General features: G+C 35.6%; 1 protein-coding gene across 4 annotated transcripts; it reads left to right on the forward strand.

Moving 5' to 3' along the window:
* Nucleotides 1-2,087: 2,087 nt before the first annotated feature.
* Nucleotides 2,088-18,955, forward strand: irs2a (insulin receptor substrate 2a). 4 transcript variants are annotated; one of them, XR_002455723.3, is made up of 3 exons: nt 2,088-5,370; nt 10,998-11,107; nt 18,038-18,536. XR_002455723.3 is itself a non-coding variant. In XM_021466764.3 (3 exons), exons 1-3 carry the CDS (start codon nt 2,277-2,279, stop codon nt 18,040-18,042), a joined length of 3,204 nt encoding a protein of 1,067 aa, XP_021322439.2. In that variant the 5' UTR covers nt 2,088-2,276; the 3' UTR covers nt 18,043-18,536.
* The last annotated feature ends 433 nt before the right edge of the window (nt 18,956-19,388 follow it).

A 19,388-nucleotide genomic window follows, 5' to 3' on the forward strand; every position in this document is an offset into this window, starting at 1 on the left:
ACGTGAACAGTAAATTTAATGTTATCATTTTATTAAAGTAATTTTACTCTTTAATATAAACTAATTTATTCATCTGAATAATTATTTTCATAATATTTCCTTAATCTTGGCCCCACATTAGCTTATGCTTTCACAAGTTGGATGTGTCTTGTTGTCTAAGTAGATTTGTTGTGGATAAGCTTTGTTCAATGGGTTTTATTTACATTACTTCATCATTATACTAGATTAGTGTTGTAGTGAGATTTTCAACATATGCTGCAAAAGGAGAGATCATATTAGATCACCCAACATCAGCCACAACAGAATCTGAGCACAATGCTTAATAATCCATAGGATTTATCATGTTTCATGTGACAGAGCTAGTTAACAATAGACAGCTGCTCTTAAAAAACCCTTCATCTTTTTTAGATCAGCCATGCTGTTTGCTTACTATAATCTTCTTTAGTCCAGATTATAAAACCAATTACAGAGCTGCATCAATCAGCCAGTGAACTCATTCTGGGTTTTGCTGCACTGGTATGAATGGCTAGGTCTACATATTATCCAAATACATATTATAAATCTGATGTCTTATTTGGCAAATGTCCTTTATATAGTTGCATCTAAAATGTTGAATCTTTTGTTGGATTACACTTAAACTATTAATAAAGAATCAGCAGACTGAAGTGCACTGTGACTTGATTTGGGTCACTGGCAGAGGAAAATATACTTTCTTGTGAAGAAAGAAACATTTAGTATGGTGTTATGCAACAGATTAATTAAAATATCTCAGGTGTTCTCAATGGATTAAAAAAACAAGAATTTAATAACCTTTTTGGGAGCAAAAAGAAAACCATATTTGATTTATGACATTATCATTTATAATTAAAATGAATGCAGTTAGATTCATGAAATGTATTTAGAACTTTAACAGCTAATAAATTAATAATAAGAGTATACATGTACTTGTTTTTATGCCCAGTTATTTATCATTTAAGACCACAAAAACGGGTTTGTGGTAAATGTAGCCTAACTATTTGCTGTTGCTCTCACAGTCGCCGTGCTGCGCCTACATTACTAAACGCAAGTTGAAATAGAGCTATAGACACTAAACCGTAATGCGACTATTTTAAATGATATATTCAACATTGTGTTGTTATGATACGCTTGACCGTAGGGTGGCGAATGTTCACTTCTACATGCTAGCAGTATCTTGTTTTCCCTGGAACAAACAGATCGTTTTCTAACATTCCAGAAAGTTCCGAGACTACCTTAAGTAAAAAAAAAATGTGAGTTTAAAATAAATATAATTCATTAAAAACACAGTTTAAAAGTCGATTGTGTCATACGGTATTTTCGCGAAGAAATGCAAAGGCAAGGACACCACGGACGAGAGATGCATATAACAACATTCTCTATTAAAATCCACAACTTGATGAAATATTGAAGTCCAGATGCGTTTTTCTCGATGTTGCCATGAACAAATGCTGGTTGGCAGTGCTGTTGCTGGACAGGGACACCCAAGTGCATAAAAATAGACCATCATGCGTTATGTAACACGCAGCACGCGCATTACGACTCCGCTCTTGTTTACAAGTTAGAACGGACTCATGACTCCATGATAAAACACATCACATAATGCGTTGGCTAAATATTTCCGAAATTTAGTTTAAAATGGACATTTCATATTTGTAAACAATTCTGAATTAGCTACGCATAGCTTAACATGCCGTTTCTGACATCTTTATTTAAATTATATTTTTTCTTTAATAGATTTGATCAGGTTGCAAATAAAACATGTCAGTGTGCGCATGTTAACATGCGAAACAGCAAACATATGAAACAGCAAACCAGACGCAACTGCAGCACCCAGTGCGTATGTACAGTTGGAAAGATGTGTCATCCACACAGCGCTGTTTGTTTTTAGGAGGAGGAGAGAACAATTTGTGTTCGGGGGGATTTGTCTCATATTACGCCACGGATTTGTCAAAGCGCCGTCAATCTCTTCGCCTAGCCAATGAAATCAATAACCAACTCATTCGTTGGCTCTTCGGGAACGCCTCTTAAAGATCGCACCGCCTTATATGACTGTTTTTTCACTGATCCATGATGGGCTGCGTCTACGTCACATGTTGTTTTTTGCTTTAGCTCACTCGGCCACTCCGAACGAGGAGTTGCTAGTGGAGAACTACAGACATTACGCGCTGAAATCTCCAGAAATCGGTTAAGTTTTTCTTTCTTTTTTTTAACGAATGGATAAGTTTTGGAAACTGAGTAAATAAACTGTCAACGCAAGTATGGCAAGTCCGCCTCTTAAAGGGGGACCCTCGCTATCAAACAGCAACAACATTCATTCAAACAACATACGAAAACATGGATATCTCAAGAAGCAAAAACACGGACATCGGCGCTATTTTGTTTTGAAAGACACGAGCGACGGACTCCCAGCGCGCTTGGAATACCACGAGAATGAAAAGAAATGGAAAAACAAGTCTGCTCCAAAAAGAGTGATATTCCTCGACTCGTGTTTGAGCATAAACAAGCGCGCTGACGCGAAACACAGATATTTGATAGCCCTCTATACCAAGGACGAATATTTTGCTGTGGCTGCGGAGAATGAGCAAGAGCAGGAGAGCTGGTACGGAGACTTGACTGATTTATTAAGCAAAGGAAAAGTGTGTGACAGCACCGTTTCTAATTCGGCATCCTCTCTGGTAGGCTTCGACGAGGGAAATTACGGAATGATTACACCGGTGAATGCTGCTTATAAAGAGGTATGGCAAGTGAACCTTAAAGCAAAGGGACTTGGGCAGAGCAGAAATATCACTGGAGTTTTTAGGCTGTGTTTAACAAGTCGGACTATTAGTTTTGTGAAACTTAACTCCGAGGTGGCATCAGTTACCCTACAGTTGATGAATATTCGTAGGTGTGGGCACTCTGATAGCTTTTTCTTTATTGAAGTTGGAAGATCAGCCTCTACTGGACCTGGAGAACTGTGGATGCAAGCAGACGATTCTGTGGTGGCACAAAATATACATGAGACAATTTTAGAAGCTATGAAAGCAATGAAAGAGCTGTCAGAGTTCAGACCCCGCAGCAAAAGCCAGTCATCAGGATCAAACCCCATTTCTGTACCCACTCGTCGGAACCTAAACAATTTACCTCCAAGTCAAACAGGGCTAGTGAGGAGGTCAAGGACGGACAGTACAGCAGCCACATCTCCCGTGACCAAATTTTCTTCTTGTCGAATACGGACTGCAAGTGAAGGGGAAGGTACCATGATCAGGCCAGTCTCTATATCAGTATCTGAGAATGGAAGCCCAATGACTGTTGGCCGGAACCACATGAGTAGATCTAATACAGTTTCAGTAGGCTGTCGGACATCAGAACCATCACTACTTAATCACAGCAGGTCCATGTCTATGACCATGTACCACTCTCCCCCATCTGTTGTAAGTCCACTAAGTTTGTCTTCAATCAGTATGAATGGTTCTATCTCAAACAAAGCACACAGACCTTCCAGCTGTAGTGGTTCTGTTTCTGGGTCACCAAATGATTTTGGCTTTTTAACGTGTGAGGATTACAGTTCCAGCCCAGGGGATGTGAGGTACAACCTAGCAAACAGGAGTGACACTCCTTCTTCTCTGTCCAGCACACCACCCTTACGAGAAACCAGTGAACTCCATAGTTATATGGTGATGGACAGGCCATCCAACTTTTCACAGAACAAGACTAGCAGAGACATGTTGGATGTGGAGACATACAGGAAGAGGACATATTCTCTAACAACCCCACGGCAGCAGATGGCACACTCCCAGTTATCTTCAGCGTCACTTGATGAATACATGTTGATGAGGGCTGCGAACAGCCACTCTGGACGGAGCACAAATTCTGCTTCTCCTAAACTTTCATATCCAGAAGATTATGGGGACATTGAGATAGGCTCTAACTGTAATGTGGGCGATGATGGCTACATGCCAATGACACCAGGCATGGCACCTCAGAGTGCAAAAAATGACCACTACATGCCAATGAGTCCCATGAGTGTTTCAGCACCCAAGCAGATCATTAACCCGAGATCTCATCCACAGTCTCCAGGCAGTGGCTGCACAGCTAACTCACCCAGCAGTGGATCTCTAGAGGACAGCGGGTACATGAAAATGTGGTCCGGATCCAAGTTTTCACTGGAGAGCTCAGATGGAAAAGCTGCGAATGGAGAATATGTGAATATGTCACCTGTTGACACATCCATCTCACCCACACCACCAGAATATTTTATGGGTCCGTGTGAGCCAACACAACGGCCCTCCCCAACTCAAAGTATTCGCTTCAATAAGCAACAGGTGCCTAAAAGAGTAGATGATAACCAGTATGTTTTCATGAGTCCTCAGAACCAAAATCAAGCCGAAGAGGCCAACAGCGTTTCTTCTCTGCCCCCTCTCTATCGCCCTGATGTAATGGCACAGAGATCAAAGGTCAACAGGCCCAATAGGTTATCTCTAGACGCTCTAAGGATGCTTCCAAGGATGACTGAACATCCGCTACCATGTGAGCCTAAAAGCCCTGGAGAGTACATAAACATAGACTTTGCTGCTGCTACACAGTACTCCTCTCAATCTATGGTCACTGTGGAAAATCAGGCCTCACTGTCCAGCCTCAGACAGGGATCTCCGCTCTCAGACTACATGAACCTCAACCAGAGTTCACACTCTTCTAAACTGTGTGAAATGAGTAGTCCCCTCGATGGACTGCCAGAGCTGGCTGAATGCCCGCCTGATGATGGGACTTGTTTTCTCAACGAACAGAGAAACTTACCATGCCCCTCTGTATCAGGAAAAGGTAATTACACTGAGATGAGCTTCAACAGTGGTTCCCTTGAAAATCAAAAGAGTGCTTCAGTCAGCCCCACTAACAGGGTTCAAAGACTTAACTTGGGCAACCAGGGGGTTTCAAAAGGAATTGGCGCTTTCTTGTTAGCTGCCTCCTCTGTAGATCCAAACGGAGGAGCAAAGGTGATTCGAGCAGACCCCCAGGGCCGGAGACGGCATAGCTCTGAGACCTTTTCATCCACCACCACAGTTGCACCGGTCTTTCCCTCTTTTGCACACAATGTTAAGCGACACAGCTCTGCCTCCGTAGAAAACATCTCAGTACGAAGCAGTGAAGGTTCTGATGAGGAGTATGAGTCTCCTATGTGCCAAGAAATGTCAGCTGGTTATCAAAATGGGCTCAATTACATCGCCTTAAATCTCATGGAGAAACAAGAGACTGGCAATTGTGAAAATCTTGTGGGCTTTAAGACTGGCGGTTGTTGTAAAGCAGGAATAAATGGATTACACACAACTCCCTATGTGTGTCTTGGATTCAAAGAAACTGCAACCACTGTACAAGGTAAGTTCAGATGATATGATGTTCTGATATAAATCAAAAAGATGACTAAACTGGTGAAAGTTGAAAAGATGATTTAGCATGTAGGTTAAGCTAATATAAATAATTAAATGCATTTTTATTTATTTGCTTTAAGCATTGTGGTTTAAGGTCACTTTGTTGTTGCTTAAATCTCAGTTTAGTACTTCTATAGTTTCATTAGCATGCAAGTATGACTTATAAACAACATTAACACTATCTAATTCACTGTGAACAATTTTGAACTTTGATATTCATTGGCCAATAATATGATTTCACTATTTAAAATTTGTAAAGGATACTTTTCTGAAATTATATTATTAAGGAGAATGTGTAAATATCCATATCTATATATATATATATATATATATATATATATATATATATATATATATATATATATATATATATATATATATATATATACACACACACACACACACACACAGTTAGTAGTTATTTATATGCATTAAAATATATTGAATTATAATGTTATTTGGTTACATGGAACGAATGATTGTTTGAATTTAAGGTTTGAGTTTAAATGTACACAATATAGGATATTTTAACACAACTTTATCGCAGTTATTAAACAAAAATGTACGTTAAACAAAACATCAGAAAACAACGACATAGTATATAAATGTAAACACTAGTGAGACGTGACCTCTGTCCGCTTGTGTAAGCAAAAAGATAAGATATGTTTTTTTTATTCAGAGGAATTCCAGAGAAATTTGAAGCATGAGAAACGTGACTGTCTGGCCGCGCGCGGTAAACAACCCAACTGCGCATACACTATGACGCTGCAGGAAATCACGGCGCGCGCTTGTTTATTTCCAACAAACATGAATCGCAGCTTGCTTTTTGCTGATTGAGGCATGTTAATGATTAAACCTTTTAATGCTTGTAAAAAGCGGATATGATAAGTTGAACGGTTTCGGGCATGGAATATTGTGAACTGTGGCGAGGGAATGTTGTTTTGAGGTTTATTTGGCTTAAATGTGAAGCAGTGTTTTCTGCACATTCCAAGAAATAAATCTTCGATGTAAGGCAGATTTCTCATAATATTCTGATTTCCTGTATTAGTACGCATCGACTGGTTATTCCCATTAATGGGCATGGTAATTTGCAGTTAAATTATTAAAATATGTGTCACGTGTTGGCAAGAGTGAACACTGTCTTGCAAGAGTGCATGCGTTAATTTGGCTACTTGAATTTTATGTGAGCGTGAGATCAAACTGCTGTCACGAGCAGGAACGGTATGCTGCGCCTAATATAGTGCAGCGCCTGGGGCTTTTTCCTGTGCACGCAGTTTTTGCATATCACCCAGAAAAACAACATGCCATGTTAAGAGGCACGTACTTCACATAATCTGGTTCTCCCGCATTTGCATTATGCCTCAGTGGGAAGCAGTGTTGTGGCCTGAAATTATCCCCACTGGTTAAAAGACCGTTCATGGTTGGTAGTTTTCATTGCAGGCTGCCTGCTGTGGAAGATCAAAAAGATGAGGGATAATGAACGGCACAGCGTGTTAACCCTTTCTTTAACTGGGAACTAAGCCTTTGAGAAAATGAGTGGGCAGGTAGAAGTGAGGGCTCGTTTGCATTTTGTTTTTGAAATGGGACATGTGTTTAGCCACGTCCACCGGTCTAATGAGAGGTTGAGCCTTCTTGAGCCATATGCATCTATCAGGAGGACAAACAAGCCAGTTGTTTGTTTGTGGGACATATTGTCAGGTAGTGATGAGGTTTGAGGGTTAGAATGCTGGACAGGTAAAGGTTGCTGGGAGAGGACACTCATTAGTTTTGATTTCACCTACAGTTTTAATATGGTTCACGCTTTCTACCTAATGTCAGCCTTTTGTTTCACATAAATAGTAATAGCATACCGTGCTTTGTACTGTTGATTAGTTTAATACAAACAAACAAACAAAACAAAAGAATTAAATGATTGTAAAATAATTATTATTTGATTTCTGTTTGTCCTTTATTTTTAATGTATTTATGAATGTTTATATATGTAGAAAACTGGCCAGATGACAACTTAACATATTAATTAGAAATTATGTTTTATAAATTTATGAAAAAAAAATTAGTAACAAAAACTACTGTGGCAGTGCTGTAATTCAGTCATGATATCAAATTTGTTTACTGATAGTGTTTTGATATTTTTCTGGTTGGATCAGTGAAAATTGAGAACAGGACAAATTTACCAGGGCTAAATTGATACCCCTGAAGAGATGATGCCCTAGATCAGTGGTTCTCAAAGTGGGGGTCGCGGGGCAATGAAGGGGGGTCGCCTGGTGATTTCCAAAAATCTATTTATTTTTATTAAACCATAAGAATTAACATATTTTATCCATAACTATACTGAAAATAAAAATAGTCGTTTATAGTTACTATATACTATATAGTTACTATAGTAGCTTATAGTTACTAGTTCTATTGGATTGCGACCCCTGGGGTAATTACATTATATTAAAGGCAGCAATAGCGTCAGATGCATTTTGATTTTATAACATCAGGTTATACTTTCTGGCACATTTAAAGCACTGACACAAATTTAATTGGTGTGTCTGCGTCATTGCATGCAAGGTTTCTGTATTTATAACCACCTCAGAGGATATTGGGGGTCACGAGTCACTGGCATTGCTATTTTGGGGGTCGCGGGCTGAAAAGTTTGGGAACCCCTGCCCTAGATGGTGGTGTTGCCTAAAGGGCTTATTTTTTTTGTCTAGTTTACAACCAGGTGTAAATGACCAAATATAAGTGGCAATGAATAGCAAATGCTGGAGAGTAGGGCTGCAACAACAAGTTGATTAAATGAATAATTGCTGGTGTTGAAATTTGTTGTCAACAAATGCCATTATCGATTAGTTGGGCTGCTCACGTGACTGAGGAGTGCGACAACAAGATACACTGCTGCAATCGAGGGTGCCAAACCAGCTGCAGGGGAAAACATGCACCTCAATGCAGGGAATAATTTAACATTAAATGCCTTTAAGAAGACGATAACCTACCCGCTATGCAAGCCATGTGTAATGGAAATAGCCTACCACAGTCTTCTTTAAAATAGTATAAATTAAGTGCTTTTGTTTACCTGTTTGCTCACAAGCTATAGTGATGAACCATTAAATGGTGCTACTTAAGATTAGCTTAATTTAAACAGTGCTAATAGACTGAGACATCACATGTTTAAAATCATTACTTTTCAGTAATATAATACTATTAATGTTACATTTCTTTTCAGAGCAATGGCAGTTTAACCTGTTCTTTGAATATTTCTTAAGTTTAAAAAAAAAAAAAAAAAAAAAAAAAAAAAAAAAAAATATATATATATATATATATATATATATATATATATATATATATATATATATATATATATATATATATATATTAGTTTATTAATAATAATATTGCTTTTTAAACAAATTCTGCTGCTTAAAGTCTTATTGTCAGCATGTCCTAATTTCATAATGTGAATGCAATAGGAGTACAGCATAACAAGGAGTACAGCTTGTTTTGCTTTTGCATTTATTTATTTATTTTTTTATTTGACTTTTATACATAAATAATAGCCAGATTAATATAACCATAATAAGCTAAACGTTAAAATAGTAACAAAGTTAATTTAGTTAAAAAACATTTAGTTTTCAGGGGTGGGAGGAATCAGCCAACTAATCGATTATTAAAACGATAATTAGTTGCAACCCTTTTGGAGAGTATTTCATGAGAGAACTGTAAAAAAACTTTATAAACAGGGTTAATTTATGTCTGAAAAAAGACTAGAAAGTTGATATAACTAAAAGAAGAAATTAGTTTAAACATGGTCTTTCTCTCTCTCTCTCTCTCTCTCTCTCTCTCTCAATTCAATTCAATATTTGTTTTATTGGCATGACAAATGTTACAAATGTATTGTTAAAGCAGTTATAAAGTTTACATAAAAATAAGAGAACATACATATATAATAAAAACACAATAAGCAGCAGCAGTAGTAGTAGCAGAAAAAATATACATATAATAATTATAAATTAAAATAATTTATTATTAAAATAATAAATATATATTAAATAATAAAAATATATAAATAATATATCACATTATTATATATAATATTATGTCATATTATTATTCAATATTTCATATCATTCATATATTATTCATTTATAACAATAAAAATAATAATATTACAGAATAAACTGTACATTTACCAATTAACATTTTAGGATTAAACCGTAATATAAAAACAATAATAATCAGTATATTTACAATGATTAAATTATAATCATCTAGGGGTGTGTGTGTGTGTGTGTGTGTGTTGGTGTGTTTGCTTGCAAGCGCATAACTGATGTTTTTAATGGTCTCCTCTCTCTTTTTATGACAGGCATTAATGTATTGCGCCAACAGTCAGGCATTAATGTATTGCGCCACAGTCAGTTTTTTTTTTCCCTTGGTAAATACTGCACTTTTGTTTTATTGTCTAACTCAGTTTACTGTGGGTAAATTCTCTGTAGTTTGGGGTAGAATGTTTCACTGATGTGCTGATGGTTTGTGCAGCGGGTGATGAAGTGTTCCTGTGTCTCCACCTCTGCCTGGGCACAGTGTGGGCAGATGCGGCTCTCTCTGGGTTGCCAGTTCTGTTTGTATTGGCTTGTCTCTACAGTCAGACTGTCAGCTCTCAGCCTGTATTTGGTCATTGTTGTTCTTAATTTACTATCCTTTACTGCAATCAGAAATGTTGCTAAGGTATAATCTCTATTTAGGTCTAAATAACATTGAAGTTTACTTTGTTTTCCGACTGCTTCATTCCAGTAAATCAGATACTCTTCTTTTTGTGCATTTATTGTTTGATTGATTGTGCCTAATTCTGTGGATGAGCATGTCCGTGTCCTGATGCTGCCTGCTGTTAATCATATTGGCTATGTTAGTTTGTCTTTGTAGCTTCAGGACCATCTGAATCAGGGAACTTTTTTCAATGTCCATTTCTTGGTTTTTGAGGGCTTTAAAATGATGAGAGTTGGGGTCACTCATTTTTATGTGTTTCCAAAATTTGAAAGCTCGTTTCTCAATAAATGAGTAATGGATACTGGCCTAATTCTGCCCTGCATGCATTGCTGAGTGTGTTCCTCTGTACCCTGAGGATGCTCCTACAAAACTCTGCATGTAGGCTTTCAATTGGATTTTTATCCATCAAACACATGACTAAGGAGAGGACCCCCCCCTCACCCTCTCTCTTTTATGCAGGCATAATAAGTATATTATCATGTTAGCGCTGATTTATTTAATGTAGAATGATAAAATTAGAAAGAAACCACTCTGAAAAAATAATGTCTGCAAAATTGTTGCAAACTATTTGTATGTGTTGAGTTTAAACAAACAAATTACATTTAGTAATGTTCAACTTAATTTGTTTGTTTAAATTCAGCCCAAATAAATTGTTTACAAACACTTAACTTAAAAAGGTTTAGTAAATCCAAGAAATCATCTGTGAATAATTTTTTCAGTGCAGTTGCTGCTTTGAGTACATAAATATTACATTTTATTTAAAATGTTAAAAATTTGATCGATCTATATATATTTTTTTCTTTCTCACTCTATCTTCTTCTCTAGAGCAGTACTCCTTAAGACGATTGTGTCCATTTGCATGTGTGGCAGATGGCTGAATAGATGTAGGGCTGTGTGTGTGTGCTCGCGTGCACCTGCCGCTCTGCTCACCGCAGGTCTGTTATCAAGCATGGCAGCAGCATAGACAATACACTAATGACAGCAGGCCATCTGCTTCTGCCCCAGGACAGTGCTTGTCCCTTGTCCCTTTAGCCAGAGCTTGGTGGGGGATGGGGGACAGAGAGATAAAGATTTCTTTATTTAATGAGTAATTAAAATTGTTGCTATTAATGGTGTCTTGTTCATCGGCAATAAACCAATTGTTATGAAGTTCTTCAGTAACAGGTTGCCTCTCCATATTTTAATCAAACATATTTAACATTTTACTATAAATTTTTGTCGTAAAAATCACTATAGCCTTTAAAGTCCCAATGACTCGGAAGCTGTGATCGGTATTTTTTTTATGTATTGTGACGCAGTTCCTAGAGAGACTGAATTTTAAATGAGCAAACAGTGGGCGTAGCTATTTTTTTTTTGAATGGATGTAGTAAAGTAGGCATTTCATTCAGAAAGATCAGGAAATGGGTTTTAGAATAGTTATTACAACCTAACAGACACCTCCAGCTCACCATTTCTGTTTGTTGTCAAAATTGACAGTTGAACTAGCATTTTAAGTATATTACCTCAAAGTCACGTCATCTGATTATTTAACTGAAAACAAACAGGAAGTGCATTTTCAGATTTCTATTATAGATTAGAAGAGAAAACTATTTGCTTCTCAATGACATGCACAGATGATTTGTTCATCACAAAACTAGCAATGTGAGCTAACCAAATCATATGGTTAGTTTTGATTTCTTGGGGACTTTAAACACTATTTCGACTGAATATTTATAATGCTGAAATTTTGTTGCATCACTACTTTTAAGATGAAAAATTGTTCAACCGCTGATATATAAAAGAGAATTCTATATAGATCAGAGGGTGCAACTCGTATTGCTGAGTGCGGACTGACTGTGAATATGCATCACCAGCAGAATAGATCGTACCCTTGTAAACACGTTTTTGTGTAACTTTAGCACAAGGACAGCAAATGTGCTTTTTCTGAGAATTTAGTTACTATTCTACTACTCTATCAAAAACAAGTCTCTCTCTCTTTCTTTCTCTCTCTCTGTCTCTCTGTCTCTCTCTCTCACACACACAAACATTTTTATCTTTAGCATTATGTTTATTGTTATTTTATGTTAATTACATCTACCATAGCTGTACAGAAACATTGTGGGTTAATAATGTATTATTTATTATAAGATATAAATTAATAACATGGTTTAATAACATAATGCCATTTGCCATAGAAAAGTGGTATGAAATACAAAAACCCTTAAACCCTTACACCTTCGAAAATGCTTTTTTTGTAAGTCGCTTTGCAATAAAAATGCCTATGAAACAAATGTTATTGTTCCCAAACTTTTAATTCAGCCAAAAGTCATCATTTACTCCTCCTTCACTAGTCACAAATCTGCTTAAGCTTGTTCCTTTTGTTGAACCTAAAAGAAGATATGCTGAGAAATGCTGAAAACCTTGTATTCATTTCCATAGTATTTGTTTTTCCTTCTATGGAAGTCAATGTTGCAGGATTTTCAAAATAAATGATTTTGTGTTAGAAAAGAAAAAAGAAACACCTTAATGTTTGAAACCAATTGAGGGGGAGTAAAAAAGTGAGAATTAAATTTTTTGCTGAACCATTCCTTTATCAAAACCGTTATTCTAATTGCTTGTTATATTGTTTTGATTTGATTGATTTATTTTAGAACAGAAAAATCATACATAAAAATTCTTTAACAAAAACTACATTTCAACATGATCGAAAATGGAGCGGGATGAAGCACAAGCTTATTATTTCTCCGCCCCCATTATCACACAATGTATTAGTCTATTACTTCAACTTATTTCTTCTTTTACTTATCTCTTCTTTGTACATGAGACATTTGAGCTTTACATGAGACATATTTTATCCTTTTGGCATCTTTGACATATATGTTTGATTCCATTTGTACATTTACATTTTATAACATAGACCCAATACTACAAATAGCCATTAATTGAAATTTCATCATACCTTTCTCATTTTATTCTTTTTCAATCACCTCTATCATTATATTGCTTTAATTTTAGATATTTAGGCAACTTTTTAAATTGATTAATATCCTGACATTGTTTGAGAATCTTATCCAGAATGTTTCATAATTTCACACCACATACAGACATACACAACTTTTTAAAGTTGTCCTTATTTTCAACCTCCTAAAATTGTGTTCTTTTCTCAGATTATATCCCCCTTGTCTTTTTTCAAAAAACTTTTGTATGCATTTCGGAAGTAATTTATTTCTAGCTTTAAACATAAATTGTGCTGTTTTAAATTTAACCAAATCATTGAACTTTAGAAAATAAAGGATTTGTATGCTCCAAATACCCCACATTTTCTATCAGTCTAATTACTATTTTCTGCATTGTACATAAGGATCATAATTAAGATTTGTATGTATTCCCCCAAATTTCAACATATTTTTTCATATATGGCAACATAAGTGTGTTATATAATACATACATTGACTTATTGTCCAGGATAAATCTTGACTTATACACTATTGCTACAGTTTTGACTAATTTTGATATCACATTATTTATTTGCGATTTCTAACTACATGATCCTTTACAACACCAAGAAACTTAATTGCATATACTCTTTCTATCACTTCATTATCAATTTTTAAATTTATATTAGGACTACTTTCTAATTTCCCAAATAACATAACCTTTGTTTTTACTTGTATCTAATGACAGTTTTTTTTTTTTTTTACGTCAAACCACAATTTCAATTGATTTATTTCTATTTTAATCAACTCCATAAGTTTCGGTAAATTATCCCCAGAACAAGAGATACTTGTATCATTTGCAAATAAAATAAACTTAATAACTCTGATATCTTACACATATCATTAATGTAAATTCTAAACAATATTGGACCTAAAATTGTTGTTTTATTGGTATTTTAACAAAATTCTTATTGTAACAATATTGTTATTGCGTTTACTGGTTTTAATGTAATCACTAATGCAGCAAATAGCAGTGTTATGGCTTATTACTTTATCAAAATTCTATCATACCTTCATACGCTTCCTCCTATATTTGTTCATATGCACACACACACACACATGCCGACCAACACACTAAAACACAATTGTGAATGTTGGCAGTCACTTATTTTATACGCTTGCTTGCCTAAAGGATCTATTTAAACATTATCACTTCCCTTACCAGCACAACAACAAAACGATAAGTAGTATAAAACATGTTTGATGGTAAAGCACAGGCGTCAAATTGTAATTCTTTTTTTCCTTCTGAAAATGTTGTCGAAGAGTTTTCCAATCTGTTGCATTATTCGAGTCATATTTGACCAGACATTTCTTTGTTTTTATTAGGGTGTGCTTAATGTCATCTCCTTGCAACTCTAATCGGACTCAAAACTGTAATCATGGAAAGATTGAAGCAACAAAAAACTGTTAACCCAAGCAGTTCTCTCAGATTCTCCACCTCTGCAGAGCTGACTAAACTAGGCCGGGATGTTCCTGCCTGAGATAGCCATGTCAACACTGTCAATGTTACCCACATTTAGCCACTAGCAAGAGGAGATTACTCTTAGGGGAGAGTGAGGGATTAGACATTGTCACAGCGGATGAAAGGAGTAGACAGTCATTCATGCAGGTGCAAAACAGCCACGTCCTCAAGTAGACATCACAACATTTCCAGGACTGTTTTGCAGAGCCTCATTAGCTTTTGAGTCTCTGACGAATATAGGGCTAAGTTTTAACCCATGGAACATTCTATAAACCTAATTAAATCCACAGCTTAGACTGTTTCTTAGGGGACCCAGATGCCCTTTTGTTTTGCAGTTGGAGGTGTTGTGACATCTCTATCCAGTGATGCGCAAACTAACAGAGCAGCTATGTCATGCATGTATTAAATCAGAATTGCATGTCTATTCCCCAGTTCCAATCATCACTAACTGTTGCTGCCTAAAGCATTAAATGATGCATTATAGGCTGTGTACACATAGCTGTTGGTATCATCATCACCACACAAACTCGAAATCGTATTAACTTAATCGAAAGCCACCTTTCATTTGAGTGCATGAGCCTTTTTGGCCTTTAATGGCAGCTGTAACCTTGCTGCTCCATTCGCCTCCAAACATGTATTCATGTGATAAATGTATTTCTGGTATATGAACTTTGAATATTTTTTGATAATAAATTAACTAAAGTTTCAAGTTTAGTTTTAGCTACAGTATTTGTATTCCAGACAATTATAGGCTTGTACTTTATATTGTGTTGTCAGTGGATGTATTGTGCATTTAATAAGGTTGATTTGCTGTTTGGGGTCTAAAATTTACTTGTTAAGGAGACTGAAACACAGATTTCACCTCACTTACTTTTTCTGTAGGTACTCAACATATAATGCAACAATTTTTTTTATTACACATTCATGAAGTGAACCGTAGGCGTGGGGAAGCCCACTTTTTGCTTGAAAGATTATGGGCTCATGCCTAGAAAATAAGAATTTGTTTGCTGCTGAGAAATTATTACCCAGCACAGGGTTCCTGTTAATTCATACAGGTTCATGCTGGTTAGTGCTGGTCTAGGCAGTGGACCAACATTGCTAGGTTGCTTAAGTAAAAAGTGCTGGTGCAGCTGATTTACTAATCACCACATTTCAATATCTAATAGGGTATTTGTAGAGCTAGTGTTTCTTCACATACTGATGTACTTATGGTGAATGGTTATTTTTTTTCGTTTTTATATGGTTTCCTTTACAACACAGATGTTGTAATGTAATTAAACTATAATCAGTTAAATAGACTTTGGCATTCATTTTATTGCTTAAGTGTAAAATAACATGAAAAGCCGTTTACATGCATGGGCCCATCAGCATTAGCAGGCTCGTGCAGAAGCTCTATTGAATATACTGGGGTAAAATAATTGTTCATATTTTAAAGAAATGGCGGGGAAAATGTAATTTTCCAAACAGCAAAAATCAACCTTATTAAATGCACAATACATCCACTGACAACACAATATAAAGTACAAGCCTATAATTGTCTGGAATACCAATACTGTAGCTAACACTGAACTTGAAACTTCAAAGTGCATATACCAGACACACACACACACACACACACACACACACACACACACACACACACACACACACAGTTTTGTCTGATTCTCGAATCCAATTAGCTGATAGCCGTACAGCAATATTCACTTAATAAGAGCGCTCGTACCCTTGTGTATTACTCCGCCCACATAGAGTGACAGCAGATGATTAAACTCACTACAGTTTGACCAATATTGCAGCTGTTGTATTGAGTGTGAGATGGGACTTGCATATCAGGAAGGTGTGTACTTTGTGTTGGCCACTCTTTTGTGTTACTTTGAGTTACTTTTTGATTGGTCATCTGTCTGTTTCTAATGTGTCTCCTGTTTTCGTAAAAAAATTCAGTAAAAAGAAAGAAAAAATGCCCGCATGTGTTTAGCGTTTTTCCTTATCGCAAACACGCCAGAAATCTGCTAGTGTTTGCACTGCTTTGTTGTTTTTTTCAGGATTAATAATTGTGATATCCCAATTGTCTGTAGACGGATGGTATTATAATCTTAAAAAGTCAGCAAAATCACCAGTTTTATCATCACTTTAGATATTACTCTAGAGAATAATTCAAATACTAACTTTAAAGTGACATTGGGGAAGTAGTAATTGTTTCTGCTGTTTTGACCATCAGCAGCAGATGTGAATGAATAGCAGAAATAAGTAGTTCCTCATACAAAAGGATTTTAAGACTTTTTGTGTTTGATTTTCTTTTATATAAACAGGATTATGCCGTCAAACTGTTGTATAGACACAATATCACACTTGTAGCAGTGTAATATGGCTGTATATCGTCACTGGTGGGACTCTAAGACACTCCGCCTGCTGCCTTGTGTCAACGCACGCCTCCCACCAGTGCCAATATACAGCCATATCGCACTGCTACTATATGTTATCTGCTTATATATATATATATATATAAGCTTTCATTCATCTAATTAAAAAAATGTAAGGTAATTATTCACATTTAAATTTTTCATTATTTTTGTCTTGTTGAAGAGAGTCAGTTATTTTAAGTTCTCTTTTTGTTCTAAACAACAATATATGACTTTAGTCAAAACAACAATTCCCATAAAATGTTCATTCATCCAATTATAAAAAAAATAAGGTAATAGTTTCACATCAAAATTTGATCACTGAGGCAATGAAAAATATAAAATTTGCCTTAAAATTTTTCCATGAAAGTACCAAACTAAACTGTTTAATTAATCTAAACAGCTAGCGGGGTGCTAGCATTTATGTCACATAACTTTATGCTTAACAGCTCATTAGCGAGGTGCTTAACAGCATTTTAATTGTTAGTCAACCTCTTTATTCTGAACACGAACAGCTCTTAACAGCACCATACCACTGGGGTGCTTCCTTTACACACTACCTTCATTGATGGTCATGGCCAATATGTTATAAATAAATGAAATATGGGCTTAAATCACAGAAGCCAACTTAAACATGAACAAACAAAGTTTATAAAAAACAACCCTTGTATTTTAATTAAAATAAACCATTTCCCATGATGCTATAGTACTGTGGGCCAGGTCATTACAATATTGAGTTTCTGTTTAATATGCATGCACTGGCCTGTGCCAGTAACCTTAAATGTTTACATTGGTCAAAACAAATATTTCTTAGTTGAGCTCTTCATCAAAAACATTTATATTTAAGTGTTATATTTATATATGTTATAGTTAACTTTTTTTATTGTACTGTTTTGAACTTAAAATATAGTACTTGAAAAATAAAATAACATTAAACTGAAATGAAAGATACATTTTTAATTGGATGAAGTATTGCTTGAATTTTCTTTCAGTGCAGATCTGAAGATGTCTTTCTTTTCTTTTTTGCAGATTGAGCAGGAAGCAGAGGTTACTCCTAATGCTAAGGGAAAATGGAAGCTCAACCATTAACTGGACTGAACTGGTTTGGTCTGGACTATGCTGCTGTAAATGAACCGTGACCTTTGCACCTCATCTTAAAGCTGAACGTCAGATGGATGTGTTGTGAAAACTCCTACAAGGACAATGTGTTACTCCTGTATTTCCAATCTGCACCAATTTTTAAGCTGCTGCTCTTTTGTCATGAAATGAACTTTTATTGATGTTGTGAAAACCTTTAGTTTAATTTTGAAAATGTATTGCGTTATGATTTATTTTGCAATCTGTAAACTTATTTACCTGACCTAAATATCTGAAAGGTACCATTTGCCCTGTTGTACGAATTGCCACGTGTGTCATTTTAGTTATTTAAAAAGATTAGATTGAAAAGAAATCTATAAGTCCTCCCTGAGGAAATGATTTGTACTAATGCATGCATTTCAGAAGAGATAAACAATCATTTTAATTTGAATGTTCTCATATGACCAATGCCTTACTCTCTTTGTTGACAAATTTATGACTTCTTATCTGGACCTAAACAATGAGAACATTTATTATACAACTCTATTTTTCTAAATATTTAGTTTATTAACTAATCACTTAATAAGTTGCTACTTGAGAGCCCCTTTTTGATATGGAGAATGTTTTGCCACCTTCTTACAGCAGGTGTGGTTACTGCACATGATATTTAATATTTACACAAATGATCTATTTATGACCATGGTCAATCTTTTGCTCCTATTTTTTCACAGATTAATTGTCACCTAAATCATAGCTTTTTGTTGTTCGACGGCCTCATTTCACATGAATATATTTGAATTGTAATATAATGTATGGTAACAGTGACTGCTTCCCATTCCGACAGCATGTTGCCAGTTAACTTGCCAAGAATAAATAAAATTAAACATTCACTTGACTGTACAGATGCACAGAGCTTTTAACAACAGAACATGCTATAGAAAGCTGTTTTTGAAAGAGAAAGACAATCTTGTTCTAAAATATTTAAATAAAATTTTGTTCAAATAACACAAATGACATTGAATAATCGCTTTAAAATCAACAATATCTTTCTATAATGTTTCCAATAGAAAATAAACACATTTAGTAATCAGACTACTTCAGAATTGCTGTTAATATCCGTACAATGATTACAGTTGAATAGTTGATGACGATCTTAAATCGTTCTATTTGACTTTGGCATTGATTGTAACATGACACATCTGAATGTAGAGCACACAACCCTCTTATACAGTGTGAGTGACCCAAATAGTGAGGCAGATAAAAAAAAATATCACAACAGGAGTGATTTGTAGATATTGTCTGC

The sequence above is a fragment of the Danio rerio genome, chromosome 1 (assembly GCF_049306965.1).
Source record: "Danio rerio strain Tuebingen ecotype United States chromosome 1, GRCz12tu, whole genome shotgun sequence".
NCBI classification, from domain to species: Eukaryota; Metazoa; Chordata; class Actinopteri; order Cypriniformes; family Danionidae; genus Danio; species Danio rerio.